At 41.3% G+C, this 18,318-nt stretch overlaps 1 protein-coding gene across 2 annotated transcripts; it reads left to right on the top strand.

Moving 5' to 3' along the window:
• The first annotated feature begins 945 nt into the window (after positions 1–945).
• LOC113583373 (carnitine O-palmitoyltransferase 1, liver isoform) lies at positions 946–16,695 on the top strand. Of its 2 annotated transcripts, none has more exons than XM_035530735.1 (19): positions 946–1,208; positions 4,789–4,931; positions 5,411–5,550; positions 6,158–6,329; positions 6,555–6,656; positions 6,771–6,908; positions 7,284–7,361; positions 7,515–7,622; positions 8,333–8,420; positions 9,615–9,810; positions 10,589–10,777; positions 10,901–11,006; positions 11,124–11,240; positions 11,685–11,849; positions 11,940–12,068; positions 12,679–12,834; positions 12,988–13,101; positions 13,613–13,705; positions 14,540–16,695. In XM_035530735.1, exons 2-19 carry the CDS (start codon positions 4,791–4,793, stop codon positions 14,672–14,674), a joined length of 2,367 nt encoding a protein of 788 aa, XP_035386628.1. In that variant the 5' UTR covers positions 946–1,208; positions 4,789–4,790; the 3' UTR covers positions 14,675–16,695. The 2 variants fall into 2 exon arrangements, with proteins under 2 accessions (XP_035386628.1, XP_035386629.1); XM_035530736.1 differs by lacking the exon at positions 8,333–8,420 and adding an exon at positions 8,972–9,056.
• Positions 16,696–18,318: the final 1,623 nt, after the last annotated feature.

Consider the following 18,318-nt stretch of genomic DNA (forward strand, 5'->3'; position numbering starts at 1 on the left):
GGTTCGCACTATCAATTCACGTTAGTTGTTAAGTCACTTAACTTATGATCAAAGAAATGCTTACAAACCCACAAATGCAGACCAAACTAGAGTTCTGAAGAGTTAAGGAAAACATTCTAGAATAACGTGGTGATTGTAGGTGATAGTTTTATACAGCAACATAACACTGGTAGAATTCTAATGAGCTAATTCTAATTCTGCTTGAACACGCACCTAATTTTAAAAGCAAAATAATGAACAGTCTACCACTGTCGGCGCATTTGCTTCCGCTAGATTTTAGCATTCTAAACATATCATAATCATGTCCACTTGATTTCAACCATAGACTGTTAATAGTTTATGATTTCAACTGTCAGTTCCTTTTCTGAACATTGTAAGCATTCTGTAGAGAGATTCAGTGTTCTTGTTCGCTGGGGGCGGGATTTGGGTTCAAAAGTAATCCAGCCTGGCAGCATTCCTGCCTACACGTAGCTAAACAAACATTTATTCATTTTTTACATTATCTGGAATGAGAATGTAAGATAGAACGCACTTCTATTCTGCACAGCGGACTTAACTGATACCTCTATGAGGCATCAGCTGAGATCTAATGCATAAACTAGACTAATAGAACAGAGCAACATGACATGTAGTCTTTCTATATTGTTGTAATATTTCTGTATTTGTAACTAAATAATGATTTTTAATGCAACGAGCCTATCTCGGTTAAACCGCTCCTGCCATAAAAAAGTTTATTTTTGTAAGAGTACCCTAAGAATAAGAATACATTTTCTCCATTATAGTTGTGAAATGTAAATTAGATCTACCCTAAATCACTGAATACACATAAATTAGGCAATTTGTCTGAAAAGGTAGATAGATATGCGTACATTTCCCTGAAGTAGTCAGGCAAGAGGAAATGATGTCTGGGTTTCGCCCACACTGCAAATTATGTAACAACGGGGCGAAAAGGGAACCGTGTGGACTGCTTTTGACCGTTCAGTTTCGTACCGCTGTTGTACAGGTTCAACAACTCGTCATCTGATTGGTTAATCTCGCCTGTACGGCTAAAGATTACGCCAATCATATTCATGTGCGCTGACAAATATAATTTTGTCTTGTCCGCGGTAAATGTAGGACAGGGCTGCGGGAAAAGAAGACGCATCGCAGCTATCTAACCACGTCAACCCATCAATTCCCTGATATTCTGCCTCGCTTTTAGACAACAGGTAGGCAAGATGATGCATGCATAATTTTCCTTCGTGCAAGTAGTGGCGTTTTAACGGACTGACCTTTTCGTGCGTCTCACTGTATGATTCCTTTCGCTGGCCAGCTACAAGGCTGGTTTGGGCACTTGCTAGCCGGCAAGCTAACAACGGTGCCGCAGCCCATTCATAGCAGGGTTAGCTAGGATGCTAACTAGATAGCTATATATCTGTTATCTCTCGGACTACGGTTCGTTTTAGCTAGGTTAACCGTCGCTGTATGATGAATAAAGTTACACTATATACTAAATCTTAACGTGGCTTGACCAGATTTTTGCAGAAACGGATTAATGTTAAGGAATAAGGGGATAGCTATGTTAGCTAGCAACGTGCTAAATGTTGACGGGTTTACATGATCAAAAATAATAGCCAGCTAGTTTTCTGATTATCTACCTATCTGTATTGCATTGAACCTAGAGGTTATTCTGAAGTGCTCGATGTGTTGGATAGATTATCTAGTTAGTTAACATATTTAGCTTTAACCAGCTAACTAGCTAATAACCTTATTGTTGACGGCAATCCGGCTGAGCTGGGTGTAGATCTACTTACTTCCTTAGCTACTTGTGCAGCGTTTCGCTTTTAAATGGTTGTTGGCTATGACTATGAACCTAATGGTTATTACAATTATTAGCTGTTAAACTATAACTAAGCAAACCCACGTATTAGTTGAGCTTTTTGTAAAAACGATTCCCGAGCAGTGGAGCATTTAACAAGTCAGCTAGAAAATCCCATTAGTCCTCTTTCGTGTTTGTGTATGTATGTGTGTGTGTATATGTATATGTATATGTGTGTGTGTGTGTATATATATATATATATATATATATATATATATATATATATATATATATATATATATATAAACAAACTCTGCATTGATGTAGAAAGAATGTTTGCATTCTATTCGTGTTACTCATAATTTAATTGCGTTTCTGCACGGAAAGAATCTCGATATAAGTCTTGTTGACTTAGCCTATAGCTTCACAGAACTACCGGAAACTCAGACTAGGCAATAGCACAAGTGCAGATATGTAGGGATGTCAGCATCCTCCACTGAGAGGTAAAGGCATGGGTCCATCGCTGCTAGAACTCCCATATCTCCTAGAACTGCTGAACTGGGTCAATTGAGCTTAAATAGTTTTGGGAGACGGTCCAGCCAGGAATGTGAGAAGGGACTTCTTATGTTGTTTCCATAGCAACACACCGTTGCTATAGTTACATAACTGTCCATGTGCACTTCTCTGTCCATGTGCACTTCCATTTTGTCTCATAATGAGAGACGAATAAGGCAGGCGGTTTCGCAGAATAGAGAACTGAAACGTATCTGTTGCATATTGCACAAAGGGTGGATGTTCGGAATTTTTAGTGACCATGCAGACACAATAGCGAACAATTCTGGGCGTGGAATAGTGACGTGTCAACTGACTTGCCGAACAGCTGTGGGAGCAGACAGACAGGCACGCGCACACACATACACACATACACACACACACACACACACACACACTAAATAAATAAAACCCCACCCACCCACACCCCTATCTTATTTATTGGTCACACACAAAATACATTTACACAAGGCACCCATAGGCTAGATGGCCTGTTTCCTTAAAGGCAAAACTGAAAGTAAGTGAAATTTAAATCAAAGTTGAGTGTCACCAGATGAGTGAGTTTTCACTTTGTAACATGGTATAAGCGCTACAAGCACGGCAGGATTAGGCTCCCCTTCTCCTTTTTACATGGATCCTCTTGCAACATATGTCTAATGGAGATCATCTTTATGTCCAGTATATCAGTGAGCACTACACTATTTTTCTGCGTGTGTGTGTGCATTTAGATGTCGACTCTGTTAGGTTAATACATTATTTTTTGGTTCGCAACCTTTAAGTTTAGATACTGTGAGTTATTTAAACAAAATGGGCTATAAGTAGGCATAGCAACAAATGCAATGCCCGTATGGTCCATTTTGCGTACACAAGACCACCAGAGTAGCCGACAGGTGGTTAAGGGAAAGAATAAAATAAAAGACAAAATGTATTCTACAAAAACACTTATGCAAACAGTACTATACTCAATCTGATTAACTGATTGCTTATACCTAGTGCTATATCATGTTGTCTCATGCGTGAAAATGATTGGAATTTATTATAAGTTAGCCTTTTTAAAAAGCTTATGGTGTAATCATTTATCCGAGTTAGGCCTACATCAAGATCCAAAACTGAACTGGCCAAACATCTTTCTTTAATAACACTAGCTGTCTAACTTGCATTATAATTTTCTGTCTGGCTTGCGTTCTCATCACTGGATTCTTGTAATTAACAAATCTACCCTAATAATTATCATAAATGACCAGTAGCAGTCAGGCTAAATGAATAACCAGTATCTAATTATATTGTATTCTTGGTAGGGGCAGTGGCAACTCAGTGGTTAAGATATTTGACAATCCAAAGGTTGCCGATTCAAGCCCTGCCACTGTTGGGCCCTGACAATGGGCCTTAATCCTCAATTGCTCGAGTTATGTTCAGTCAGAACACAATGTGATGTGGTTGCTTTTAAATCAAAATGTGTAGATTTACAGTGGCTAAACTCAAACATTTCTTCGAAGAAAACATCACATTTAACAGTTGTAATCCAGTAGTTAGTGACAGACGGTACATCACTGAAGCAATGTTAAAGTGAGGCTTTAAAATGTTTATGCTTACAGTGAATGGGGAATTCGGCATCAGACTTTGAATAAAACAGAAAGAGTGGGCTTCATTTTTCTAATTTCACAGACATTGGGCATTATGGGTAATGTCTGAGTCTTTCATGGGGTACAGTTTTACCAGCCACTACATGTCCACTTGGTGGGTAACTCGTGTATCTTTTTGTTTACACATCCCATGCATTCTCATGGCATGTGGTGCAGATCAGTATCTGACCGACCTAAATCCAGTGGCATCCTACCAAATCCAAACGTCGCTTTAAACTTCACGACAGCTGGGACTCATTGAGCTTTGCTTTCATGCCTAGAGACAGACTTGCCTCACTTTTATACAGTACCGTCCCAATCTCTTCTGTGATGGGCTGTGCCCTCGGCCTTGCCAGTTTGCCATTGGCTATGAGCTGGGGCACTGCAGAGAAGGAGAGGGTATCCACAAGACACAAGCACCCCTAGCAGACTTAAACATGCCACGATAAACATGATAGCTGAGTGCTTTCTTACTGGACTTCTGGTGTACGTAATTGGCCTACCATTTGATTATGCCAGGAGGCAAGACTATAAATCTCGATGGGACGCTGTTATGTGCATAGCTGCTGTTTTCGCACTGGGTATGTTCCCAAGCTGGATCAGCTGGGTATATGGGATGCCAGCCACCATGGAAATGACTGATAGGGTTGGAACCAGCATGTTCACATGGGATGAACCATTTATTACATTGCCAACTGTGTAAATGTGATCATTTAGCACCGCAGTACTTTGAAGTGTGTGTGTGTGTGTGTGTGTGTGTGTGTGTGTGTGTGTGTGTGTGTGTGTGTGTGTGTGTGTGTGCGTCTTCACATGCAGGTATGGCAGAGGCTCACCAGGCAGTAGCGTTCCAGTTCACTATAACCCGTGAAGGAATAGATCTACAGCTCTCTCATGAGGCACTCAGACAGGTCTACCTGTCTGGCCTTCGCTCCTGGAAGAAACGTGTTGTACGCTTAAAGGTGAAGCCCGGAATGTGAACAAACCTGAAAAAATTCCATATCCTGCACATTTTACTTCTGTACCATGTTCTTTTGGGGTTGCAAAAATGGGGCAGGCTTCTGAATTTTCAAGATTTTCATATTTGTAGCATAAATAATTCTTGAAGGGAAAAGTTAACTTTTTTGTGTTGCAAATTTAGATGTGAAGTTTGATTTTTGGCTATAGCTTTATTAATAACTTTATCACTGTTAACATTCAGTTCAATTTAGTTCCATGGCACTATATCATGTCTGATCATATGATTTGTTTTGGACATTAGAAGTCAGTGGGCAGAATTGCAGGAAAGGATCAAATTTATTTGGTCTAGGATATGTGATAAAATGTACATTTAATAGCCAAGTATATACAAAAATTTTTAGTATTTCAATCATAAAAGAAATGGCTCCAAAAGAATATTTACAAAGTTGAATTTTGGTTTCTCCTCTTTCTCTCTGTCCAGAATAATGTAATAACAGGCGTGTATCCGGCAAGCCCCTCCTCCTGGTTGTTCGTTGTCATAGCGATCCTGGCCACTATGTACACGCGCTCAGACCCCTCAATGGGGCTTATTGCCAAGATCCAGGAGCACCTGCCTGCCAGGTGAGACCAAAAAGCATGGGACTGTGTCACCATCTAGCCAGACTAGGATCCACTATAATCTGAGATTATAAATCGCTTTAAACCCAGAAGGCAGTATACTATTCTTCATGTATACTTACCTTACTCCAAATTTACAGGCTCAAAATAATTACAGCAAAAATTTTCATTGTTAAAATGATCATTTGCTAGAATATTCTTTTACAGTAATTAGCAATTAAGTTGAGGTTTTTGTCACCACAATAAAAAGAAACATAAACACACAAAGTAATTAACAATAGTAGTACAATCCATTATAACACCCACATAAGTTACCCACTATCAAACAGCATCATTGTACTCTGAATTGCTTACACCTTAAAATACAACCTGTTTTTTTCTCCTAGAGTAAATGTGGTGACATACATAGGTGATGTATGTTTTTTCAGGTTTTGTGTTTTCCCAAAGTAGTAAAGATGCTAATTGCATTCTATTCCAGGCTATTGTTAGTCTTACAATATTATTTACCCCATTGTCCACAAACTGATTGAAGTCTGTTTTTCTTTCTCTCTCTCCCTCTCTCTTTCTCTGTATGTCTGTATGTCGTCTCTTGCCCTCTCTCCATGAGTAGTGACTCTCTGAGTGTGCAGTGTCAGACAGTGGTGTCAGCTGTGTTGTTCAGTACCCTGCTGTGGCTCTCACTCATCTTCACCATGAAACTTTGTCTGAAGCAGCTGCTCTCTTACCATCACTGGATGTTTGAGCAGCACGGCAACTTGTCCAACACCACCAAAGTCTGGGTGGTCAGTATGCAACATGGAGGGGAGGGTGTGGGCCAGGGTTTAAGACGTGGGGGGGGGGGGGGGGGTTAGGGGTTAGACATGGTGGAATGGGGCGGCTGGTGTGGCGGGTGTCATGGCTGGCGGGCTGGCGATGTTTACTGTCTCTCCAGTACAGTTTACACTGATGAAAAAAACAGTTCCATGCAACCTTACTCACATGTCTATCTGTGCCTATCTGTGTGTCAGATGTTGGTAAGGATCTTCTCTGGACGGCAACCTCAGCTGTACAGCTATCAGGGCTCTCTGCCAAATCTGCCTGTTCCTACCATTAAAGACACCATCAAGAGGGTAAGATATCATCAGCAGCAGCAGCAGCAGCACGCCCTCAAAATGGGGTTGAATTAACGCATATCCATCTCTCTCTCTCTCTCTCTCTCTCTCTCTCTTCCCATCTACCTGTAGTATTTGGAGTCTGTGCGTCCCTTGATGAGTGATTCAGAGTTCAAGAGGATGACCACTCTAGCGAAAGAGTTTGAAGATAGTCTGGGGAGCAGGCTGCAGTGGTACCTCAAGCTCAAGGCCTTGTGGGCCTCTAACTACGTGAGTCTGAGTTTATTGCTCTCTGTGGAAGGGCTCGGTCGGAGCTCGACCAGATGCTGATCTGTACAGTCATGTTAGCGAGGGCCATGTTGTTGTATATTTGTCTCCACAGCAGAAAATCATCAAAAAGCACCGAATAGTCATCTGGCATGTAAAGTTTCAAGGTTTTGATATTTGTGAGATTTGAAATTTCATTTCACAATAAAAGAAATTAGGGATTTGGTCTAGAGCTATAGTGAATATAATGTGCTTCCTCAATGTAAATGTCGCAGCATTGAGATAACCGTTATCAAACATGCTGTGCTACTCCTGTGGTCCAGAACGCAGAAGGAGAGAACCCTTCTGACATCTGACGCTATTGTCTGTTCACCACAGGTGAGTGACTGGTGGGAGGAGTATATTTACCTGAGGGGACGGGGTCCCATCATGGTGAACAGTAACTACTATGGCATGGTGCGTGTCACACACACACACACACACACACACACATACACACACACACACACACAGAGCTTAACTGAATCTAATTATTAAAGTTACAAGGCAGTCTGTAGTGGCAAGTCTGTACATTGAAAGATGGAACCAGATGGCTTTCGTTTCCTTCAGGACTTCCTGTACGTAACTCCGACACCTATCCAAGCGGCACGAGCAGGGAACACCCTCCATGCCATCCTTATGTACCGCAGAAAGCTGAATAAAGAGGAGATCAAACCTGTGAGTGAGCTGGGCCCTGGGTGGGGAAAACATGGTTCCCATCCATTGGTATACCCCAGCCAGAGAAATCAACTGCACTCATGCCAGTACTTGTTCTGTTTTGTTTTTAGGCTGTCTTGGGATCTTACCCAGGCTGCTTGACAAGCTAGATACCTTCCTGTTTCTCCTTGATGACAATAATGAAAATCTCTGTCTCTCATAGAACACCTCCGTGTTCTCTATTGTAGTTGAAGTTATTGCTCATATGTGTGTGATATCTTGGTTCTGATTGCCTGATCAGCTTGAAAACATCAGTCTTTTAAATGCTTACACCTGCGATATGTTTTAGGATTTAACATTATTTGTTTTAATAAAGATAGCTTCTTGTAGCTGTTTTCCTCAAAATAATTGAGGAAAAATGGTGTGTGTGTGCATGTGCATGTGCATGCGCATGCCCATGAATATGTATGTGAATGTGCGCGTGCATGTATGTGTGTACTTTTACAGTCATCTCATAAATACCCAGGTCAGTTTTTTGTGTGTGACAGGTGGATTTAATTATTTACTTACTTACTTATTTATTTTTGTAACCAGTATTTTTAAGTTTGAAATCCCTGTCATCTCGCTCATGTTTTCTATGTTTTTCTGTCACTCCATTCATTTCCACTCTCTCTTCATGGGTTCCTGCCTGTGTTTCTTTCTCTCTCTCTCTCTCTCTCGCTCTCTCTCAGAGTCGTATTCCTGGTACTTTTATTCCTCTGTGTGCAGCTCAGTGCGAGAGGATTTTCAACACTACACGAATTCCAGGAGATGAGACTGGTAACACATATACTCACACACACACACACACACACACCCAATGCAGCCTCTAAATATGGACATCCCACTGCGCGTGCTCTCTCTCTCTCTCTCTCTCTCTCTCTCTGTCTCTCTATCCCTCCCTCCCTCTCTCTCCACACACCCACACACACCCACCCACAGAGTAATAATGAAAGTTTTCCCCCAGCACATATACAGGCGCACATTAAAAACAGCCCCGGTAGTGCTTATGAGAAAAGGCACTGAAAGAGATGGCGAGACGGAGAGCGATGGTCATCCCCATTGTGTGTAGGTGTGTGTGCATGCATGGGTGTGTCTGATTTTGTAATGTTTTCCTGCTAAATCCTGACAGCGTCTTGTCTCTTTCTGTTCGTGCCTTTTCCATGATGTTCATTATCTTCTCACCCCTGCATCTGTGTGACGCACCTTCCCAACGTCCCTTGCGGCCTGGACCTGGCTCTTTTTGCCCTTGTGCTCCATCCCACTGGTTCCTTCACCCTGCCCCCACCCTGCTCACCTTCTGTTTCCCTGCTCCCTCTCTCTCTGTTCAGTGGTTGTTAAGGTCCTCTATACCTTGCTGTTCCTATCAGTTTGAGAGGATGTTTCACTCTTGTCGCATTCCCGGAGTTATCGCAGGTACTCCTACACACACAGTATGCAAGAAATGTAGGTCACATCATCTCCTGTGGTCCCCCACCCACCTAGCTTCCATCTTCCTCCAGCTGTCTGTCTTGACCGAACGAGCTAGCACTTGTTAAGCTTGGCGTTACTTTTTCCAAAAGGGGGATGACCATAAAATGTAAAAATGCACGAGTTCACATTTCGTATCACATTTTATTGTGCTGAGCACAATAAAAATTGATAATGCCTTTAATGCAATACATTCTCATAAATCCACTCTCCAATCTACTTTTATGCTGTTTCTACTTTTTTGCTGTTTTATTCATACATTTACATCAAATATATAACCAGTGCTTATTGCATTAGCCTTTGCCTATGTTGATTGACTTTGTGTTTTGTTTTGCTAAACATGCTCACAGCGCTATTTAGATAATATTATGCAGAATTGTGCATAAGAATCATTCAGTGAAGAAGTTGTATTCACCCATTAATACGGATAAGCTGATGAAGATGAATTCTGTCTATGTGTTTATTTTATCTGTCTGTCTGACTGTCTGCCCTGGCACTCCACAGACTCTGTGGTACATTGGCAGGACAGCGAGTATGTAGCAGTCTACCATCGGGGGCGCTATTTCCGCCTGTGGTTGTACCAGGCTGGCAGGATGCTGTCGCCACGGGAGATAGAGCACCAAATCCAGCGTATCCTTGATGACCCATCGCCCCCGGCGCCTGGCGAGGAAAAACTGGCAGCACTCACTGCAGGGGACAGGTGCACACAGCTATGAGCACACAAACTTGCATGAGCATACTGAAACACACACACGAGCCTACCCAAACACACACACAAGCATGATCCTACCCACACACACAGAGACACACACACACACGCCTACACAAGAAAACACACACACACAAATGCATGAGGCTACCCAAGAAAACACACACACACACACACACACACACACACACACACACACACACATATATATATATATATATATATATATATATATATATATATATATATATATATATATATATATATATCCCAAAGACACATGCATGAGTCTACCCAAGAAAACACACACATATATTTGCATGAGCCTACACACACACTCATGTTCAGAACAAGTGTGTATTCTTTTAAACATCATCATAATGTGCTGTATTTTATAGTGCCATTATGACTTTAGTACAGTTGTCCTAAGATTCTGCTAATTGTGCATCTGTAAATATTTTGTTTGAGTTTGAGGAATGACCAGTCATCCGTTTTTACAGGATCTAAGGACTGGGAAATTCTAATTTAGCTAGCTAGCTAACAACTTGCATGTACAGTTTCAGGTTTCAAGGAAGGTTAATTACATTCTGTGTTATGACATGATAAACAAACATTTATACTTTGAAACAGTTATGGTTTGTAGCCTTATTGTAATATGTCATTATTACAATGCGCACTGAATAATACTGAAAATTATATTATGATTATACAGTTATATATAGCCAAAATTGTTTTTAAGGAATAAATGTTTCTTTTGAACTTTTCCCAGAATCCCATGGGCCCAGGCCAGAAAGGAGTTTTTCAGCTCTGGAGTGAACAAAAGATCTTTGGACTGCATCGAGAAAGCCGCATTCTTTGTTTCCTTGGATGAAGAAGAACAAGGCATGATGGGAGATGACCCAGAGGCTAGTCTGGACCGTTACGCAAAGTCACTTCTACATGGAAAGTGCTATGACAGGTAAGCCTGTCATAATATTGGTGAAGAAATGCTTTATCTTCTAATGCGAATGGAACACTGACAGTGTTGTAAAACCCTGTGGCGGCCCTGTATTGACGCAGCTGTAACATCTCTGTCGAGCAGGTGGTTCGATAAGTCCTTCTCGGTGGTGCTTTATAAGAACGGAAAGACCGGCCTGAATGCAGAGCACTCGTGGGCTGATGCCCCCATCGTCTCCCACATGTGGGAGGTGAGACTTCCAAGCAGCCTGTTTGCTTTTATTTGACTTACAAATGATCCAGCGACAGCTTGAGGGAGTGAATGGATGGATAATATAGCTCTCTCTCTTTTTTTCTCTCTCTCTCAGTATGTTTTGGCTACTGACAGCTTTCGTCTGGGTTACAACGAGGAAGGGCATTGTAAAGGCGACGTGAACCCCTCGCTTCCCTGTCCCCAGAGGCTCACCTGGGACATTTCCGTAGAGGTCTGCGTTTCTGCCACCTGGAGAGTGCACAAATGCCTACCTTACTTGCCCAGAACATATGGTTTAGAAGTGAATCATTTTAATTGAGTGTAAACAGAGCAGAAAAGGTGTGGAAGGGTTAATTTTAAAAGTATAAACTTTACAATCAAGGTTTTATTATCTGGAGGTTTTCTTACCACCTGTCAATGTATTCAGTTCAGTAATGTTTCCTTTTTTGTGTATTGAATATGAATTAAGACACTGTTCCATTGTTGTGCCTGCCAATCCTGGCTTGACAAATTGAAGCATATTAAGTCTTAATAACAACTTTTAATATTAGTTAATAGCTTTTGTTATTAAGTGCTTTATTATTAATTCCTTCCCTACGAAAGGAAGCAGCTCGGCGGTTTGAGCTCAGTGGACAATCTCTGGGCCACTTCGGCTAACCCGACGTCTCCCCCTCAGTGCCAGGAGCGGGTCAGGCGTTCGCTGGCAGTGGCGTGCGCGCTCGCCGATGACATCGACTTCCACGTGTTCCCCTTCCGTGACTTTGGCAAGGGCAACATCAAAAAGATCCGGATGAGCCCAGACGCTTTCATCCAAGCAGCACTGCAGCTGGCCTACTACAGGGTAAGCCTGCTGGAAAAAAATAATATTCCCCATGTCGTCTTCTCTCTCACACACGCTCACTCGCTCTCGCTCTCTCTCGCACGCTCCCAGGAGAGAGGGATATTTTGTCTGACATATGAGGCGTCCATGACTCGTCTTTTCCGCGAAGGCCGGACAGAAACTGTACGCTCGTGTACCAGCGAGAGCTGTGCCTTTATTAAAGCGCTGGAGCATGGAAAGGTAAGCAAAAGGTCAGACGCTTTTCTGACCATGGCAGCCATGTGCTAAAATCTATGGGGGGCCAATTAGGGCGAAGTCAGTGAAACACTTGCGCATGCACACACACACACTGCTTGCACATACGTATGAAACACTTGCACATACATATGAAATACATGCACAAACATTTGAAACATTTTCACATAGATAACCTAGTACTTACATTTGCATTTGATGCCTTACACTTGCATATACACACACATGCATGTTCATTCACTGGTGCGTGAACACAGAGTTTAACTTTGTGTCATGCTGTAATGTTAAATATCTGCCTTCCTGTTACTGACTTCCGGGTGCATTGATTGTTTTACACACACGCGGCCACACATAGACACAAGCATAGCTATAATTTGTGTTTATGCACCAGTGAATGAATGTGCAAGTATGTGTATATGTAAGTTATCATGTGCAAATGTAAGTAGTAGGCTATGTGAAAATGTTTCATGCATGTGGGCTCGCAAGTGTTTCACTGATTTCGCCCTAAACGGCCCCTCAAAAATCACTTGCCCAATAACGCCTTGCACATTTCTACAGTGCGTAAGTGAGTCTCTCTCACTCTGTTGCTCTCTAGCCTGCTGATGTATGCAGGCGTTTGTTTCGCACTGCCTCTGAGAAGCATCAGCTGCTTTACCGGCTGGCCATGACGGGGGCGGGGATCGACCGCCATCTGTTCTGTCTTTATGTGGTTTCCCAGTACCTGGGTGTAGAGTCACCCTTTCTCAAAAAGGTGAGAGTGTGTGTGTGTGTGTGTGTGTGTGTGTGTGTGTGTGTGTGTGTGTGTGTGTGTGTGTGTGTGTGTGTGTGTGTGTGTGTGCATAACAGCTATGGAATAAAGTTTGGATAAGAAAGATATGAACCAAGCTCTGTGTGTGTGTTTTAGGTGTTGTCTGAGCCCTGGCGTCTCTCTACCAGTCAGACTCCGTTTCAGCAGGCTGAGCTGTTTGACTTCGTTAACCACCCAGACTTCATCATCTGTGGAGGAGGCTTTGGACCTGTTAGTGTCTTGTCTTTTTCTCTCTTACTCTCTCTTGCCCTTCTGTCACTCACACACAATGGTCCTAGTTTTTCTGAATTTGGACCATTTTCAAACCAGCACTGCACCTATGGATAAATTGTTATTTCCCAATAGATAAAATGGGCTTTTTTAGGTTATTCAAGTAGCATGACTTGTCTCAGAAGCTGTGATTAGGCCTACAGGAACAGGCTGCCATGGCATTTACTGCTGTCTTAAAGGGTGTGTTCACATCAGTTGCTCTGATTGGTCCTTATGTTGAAGAGGCAGGTTCTATAAGGTTCCCAGCCCCTAAGCCTAGTGAAACGCCCTGCATGAGACAAAGGGGACAGCTCACACGACCCGCATTTAAAATGAAGCATTTAACATACCGGTCACGCATTCATTACTTTAGTCGCTTTCATGAACACACTTCCTGTCTGTATTGCTCGACTCACCAGAGTCTGAACATCTGTAAGAAGATCTGTCCTCTAACTTCAGGTTTGTGTTTCAGGTTGCAGATGATGGCTATGGGGTGTCCTATGCTATAGTTGGAGAAAAATTAATGTGTTTCCACATTTCTAGCAAACACTCGTGCCCACAAACTGTAAGTTGTAAATTGTGTCTGTGCAAGTTGCACAGTTAAAAATATTTGTGCATGTGTGTTTATATGTATGCATATACATATGGTTCCTCCTATAAAATCAGAAGCACTTGGCTTACACATATGATGAAGGACCTTTGTCCGAGACATCTTGTTTCTTTCTTTGGAAGCTGTGTGTACTTCACTACAATTGTGGGGGTTTTTTTGGGGGGGGGATATATATATATATATATATATATATATATATATATATATATATATATATATATATATATATATATATATAAATATATATATAAAAATATATATAAAAATATACGTTTTTTAGGTCAGAAATGCATAAGCTATATGTATTTTTAATATCTTTTATCATTGTGTATATAAATATTGTAACGAAGGCTGCCATCCTACTCGGGACTCAAACTTAGGTCTGACAGGAAATAAACGTGAGCTCTGACCCCCTGACCAAAGAGCCAGCTCCTGTTTGGAGATGCCACACTCTGTGTGTTTAACTATGGTCAACGTTTTAAGAAGTATGCTTTGGAAGGCACCATTGGAAGAGATTTGTGATTTTCCACTCGATTTTTTTTCCACTTTTTTTTTTAAATACTGGGACTTGCCCGAGAATGGGAAGGCCCAATATATATAGAATATATAGAAATAGTCAAAATGACATTGAAGTACACAAGGTTTCCAGAGAAATGGGACATTTTGGACAGCTGTACAAGCAAATTGAAAAATGTGGGTGTTTTAAATCATAACATTCATTACATGTGATCCTAATGTTCAAAGATATAAAAATAAATGTTACTAACTCCTCCCCATCTGTCCCCACAGGACTCCCACAGGTTCGGGACACAGCTCAGGAAGGCCCTGTTGGATCTTTTGCAGCTCATGAGTGGCGACCAACCGGAAGAGTCCAGAAGCGAGCAGAACCATGGGCCAAAACCCCAGAGCAAGAAAGAGCTGTAGGGTGGGGATGTAGGGTGTGGGTTGGGTTGGGGTTACAGGGCAAGGTGTCATGAGGGACCGGTGCGTCCTAGAGCACTGTCCATCAAACATGCTAGCTTGTTTCAGGGGTTCGGTGTTGGTGTGTAGGCTGAGGAGGCAAATTAGGAATTTGAATCAGTATACAGCGCTTGCCAGAACTCTTTAAGAAAAGCCGCATACAGGCTGAAGGGTCACGATTGTCCCTAATGATGTACAAAGGCATTTCTCAATTTTACAGACCATGAATAATCATGATTATTCATTCTTACTTTAGTCAACATGGTGCAATAGGCAATTAAAGTGACCCTGAAAACAGTGTCAGCACAATAACTCACCTTTTAACCTCACTCTTCAATATGAAAAGTACAAATTATAGGACTTGAATGAACTTGAGGTAAAGTTAAAGGACTTGAATAAACTTGACGTAAAGTTACAGGACTTGAATAAAGCCCTCAGACTAGACTGTCTGAGGTTGGTTTCTGCTCCAACAGTGGAATCACATTTACAGGTTTCATATTGGTTATGTAGTGTAGCCGGTCTAGTGAGACACCAGTGTGTGCGTGAGAATTCTGAACCAATAGTGGCGATACCACTGATTTGTAGCTTTTTGTATCACATCTGAGAGACGTAAAGGAGACATTGAGAATGACTAACGATATGTGACCATATATATTATATATTCTTTATATAAAATGTTATGTTGTTACTGATTTTGCGCTGGTCTTTACTGTCCCTTGGAGGGTAAAGTTCTCACAAAACTGCAAAATTCAGTTGGATTTCAAGGTTGTGCAGCTGTAGGTTCAGAAACTGCTCAAGAGTTGAGGGTCTGTACCTTAAAACAAAGTCCCCCATATATGAGGGCACAGCATTAACATGGATAGCTGTGGCATAACAATTATACTGCCCAAATAGAGAAGCAAAGGCCATTATTAATGACTTATATGTTTATTGTGATATAATCAAGAATAAGTTTTAGGTTAAGTCATACCTGAAGGGAAAATGTTTATGAAGTCTGAGCACTGCATATGTCTCAGTGACGGTGTGACACAATTTGGAGGTAGCAGAGTTGCTGTGGAGACGTAAGATGGTGAAATTGGGGTTAGCCCAGTGACATTGGTACATTGTAACAGCTTGAGCTAGGTTGGAAATAATGACAGAAGCTGAGTCAGATGAAGATATGGTACAAGGGACCAGTTTTGTGGCAATATGCTGTGAGACAGAATATATCTCTCACAGGCATGGGAAGAATTTTTTATACAGTAATATAGCTAGCATTGATGTTGCTGTTATTGTTAAAGCTCCAGTGAGATATTAGAATTGACCCAATCTTATAAATCTTCCGCGATCTTGTCATGACCTCCATAGTTGATGCTACACGTAATAATTATTGCGTTTATCTTCACATTTGGCAGTCTTTGTATACATTAAGTAGTTTAATGCTAGTCACTTTATCTGTATGTTTAATGAAAATCATGATTGTAGTTTTATATTTCATTACCTCACTATTTTCTGCACTTAACCACTGTATACATTAAGTTTTCAATGGTGTCACCTTTATTGTAATTATCGATTCCTTTTAATTATTCTGTTATATTGAAACTGAAAAATGCAATGGTGCAACCGTTCAGAGAGCAGATTGGTGCCAGTTGTTTAGATTGAGCCAGGTTAAGATTTATACCTCAGTTTTTCCTTTTTCCCTTGGGCCAGTACTGCGATGTGTTTTGTCACCCCCATGGGCCAGCGCTATGCTGCGCTGAGAGCGCTTAACTGCATACACAACAGCTTTGCAGCCTTGTATGCTGAAACCTTGCATTTAGTTGGCTGTTTTTTCACTTCCCACTCACTTTCCTTCTTATTGCCTTCTCAGCAGCGCAGTGTTACATTCTCTCGTTCTTTGGCCTTTTACTAGCAAGCTTCTATTATTTTATACCTATAACTGAAAATTTTGAAGCACTGAAATCGCTTTTTTTTTTTTTTAATAAAAGGAGATTGAAGTACCTTTATGGTTATTTGTGATCTTTGGTTTTGAAAATTAAGTTTGTGTGCACACAAATGTCAGTGTGTGTCTGACAGTAAGTGAAGTCCAGTTGGCAAATAAAGGTTAGTATCTGTCTTGTCATTGTACACAAGGCTCTTCCCTACTGAGCAGCTCTCTTGGAAACCATCAGCCTGCTTGTGCTGAGGTGAGCAGTTCTATTATCATTTAGAAGATGCCCTGCGTTTGACCCAAGCGGCTAGTGTTGGCATGCAGTTATTTTCTGAGGTCGTCTGCCTGTCACCCTTCGGACCCTCTTCTCTCCAAATCCTCCTAATCCCATACACTACCCTGTCTATCCCACATGCCCATCCTGTCCTATCTGTCACTGAAGACCTATGTCCAGCAGTGAGTGTGATGGGACATGCCTCTTGGGTCATAAGTTCAACTTCAGTACACGCAGCAGAGCACTTAATGCTGCAACTCGGCATTTTCTGCACAGTCGTCTTTGTTGCTTTTCATAGATCACACTCATGCACACATCTGCATTTTTTTACATTTTTCTTGCATATTTTAATCACCCTTTTAAGTGTCCCCTCTTCATGCATGAGTTTAAGTAATTTGCACAGATATTGCGTTTATTTATTTATTTACACAAGACAGAATAGGTGAATAAAAGTATCACTTTAATAATCTATCAACTTAAACATTTCTATCAGCTGAAACAATTTTTAAATAATTTCAGCCCCTCCTTGGGAGGCACATTGTGTTGTCAGTATTTGAATACCTAATACTCAGGAACCCCACAGGCAGCATCTTCTCAGAATGCAAAAAAATTCCAGCCATAGGTCTTGAGGTCTTGAAAAAAATGCATTTGATCCAAGACTGCTCAGAATACTCTCCACATACAGTAAAAAAATTCCTGAAACTTGCTCAAATTCTTTGCATACTGCAGTCTTATGTGATCTCAGTATTGTAAAGTCCAGTATCACAATAAGCAATTGATTAATTGATTAATAAGCAATATATCATGCAAGCTCTATGGTCTGACTGATCCTGAGGAAATAAAAGGGTGTTAACAGGCAAAAGAGGCCTAACAGTGCATTAGACCGATTAATAACATAAAACATAAGGGAGTATGGAGATTCTGTGTCCTTTCAGAATGATTTGCATACAGGGCCTCTGTAAAGGCTTCTGCAGGCTTCAGCAAAGGATCTTGTGTAGGCTTTGGTGGACCTCAGGGTAAGATGTATGACCTCGCCACCAGGCTCAGGATGGTACAGAAATACAATCTTTAGGACAAGGTTAAGGGAAGTCTCTTGGAATGTGGTGGTAGCGGGTTCCAACTGGTACGGGTGTTGAATATCAGTTTGCATATGTTGACTAATGTATGGTTTGGATATAATGGTGGCAAATGCAAACACTAGTATGTAAAAAGGTGGGGTGAATACATAATCACTTCTGACCAATGTATAAAAATGTGGGTTTTTTTGTTTGATTGTTAGACATTCTCCGGAGGGTTCCTCAATAATGCTTGTTAACGTTAACCTGTAATAAAGGACGGACCAGCTATTCTCTAACTAATTCTGATGTCTGCATCTTCATTTTATATTTGAATGTTTAACTTTGCAACTAGCTGACTGGGGATTTA

This window comes from Electrophorus electricus, chromosome 10 (genome assembly GCF_013358815.1).
Source record: "Electrophorus electricus isolate fEleEle1 chromosome 10, fEleEle1.pri, whole genome shotgun sequence".
Classification (NCBI taxonomy): Eukaryota; Metazoa; Chordata; class Actinopteri; order Gymnotiformes; family Gymnotidae; genus Electrophorus; species Electrophorus electricus.

Excerpts from the sequence above, each read along its gene's own strand:
- LOC113583373 (XM_035530735.1), top strand. The coding sequence starts at position 4,791 with ATGGCAGAGGCTCACCAGGCAGTAGCGTTCCAGTTCACTATAACCCGT. Across the intron at positions 11,241-11,684 it reads CCTGGGACATTTCCGTAGAG|TGCCAGGAGCGGGTCAGGCG; the intron begins GTCTGCGTTTCT and ends TCTCCCCCTCAG. Across the intron at positions 13,102-13,612 it reads GTGGAGGAGGCTTTGGACCT|GTTGCAGATGATGGCTATGG; the intron begins GTTAGTGTCTTG and ends TTTGTGTTTCAG.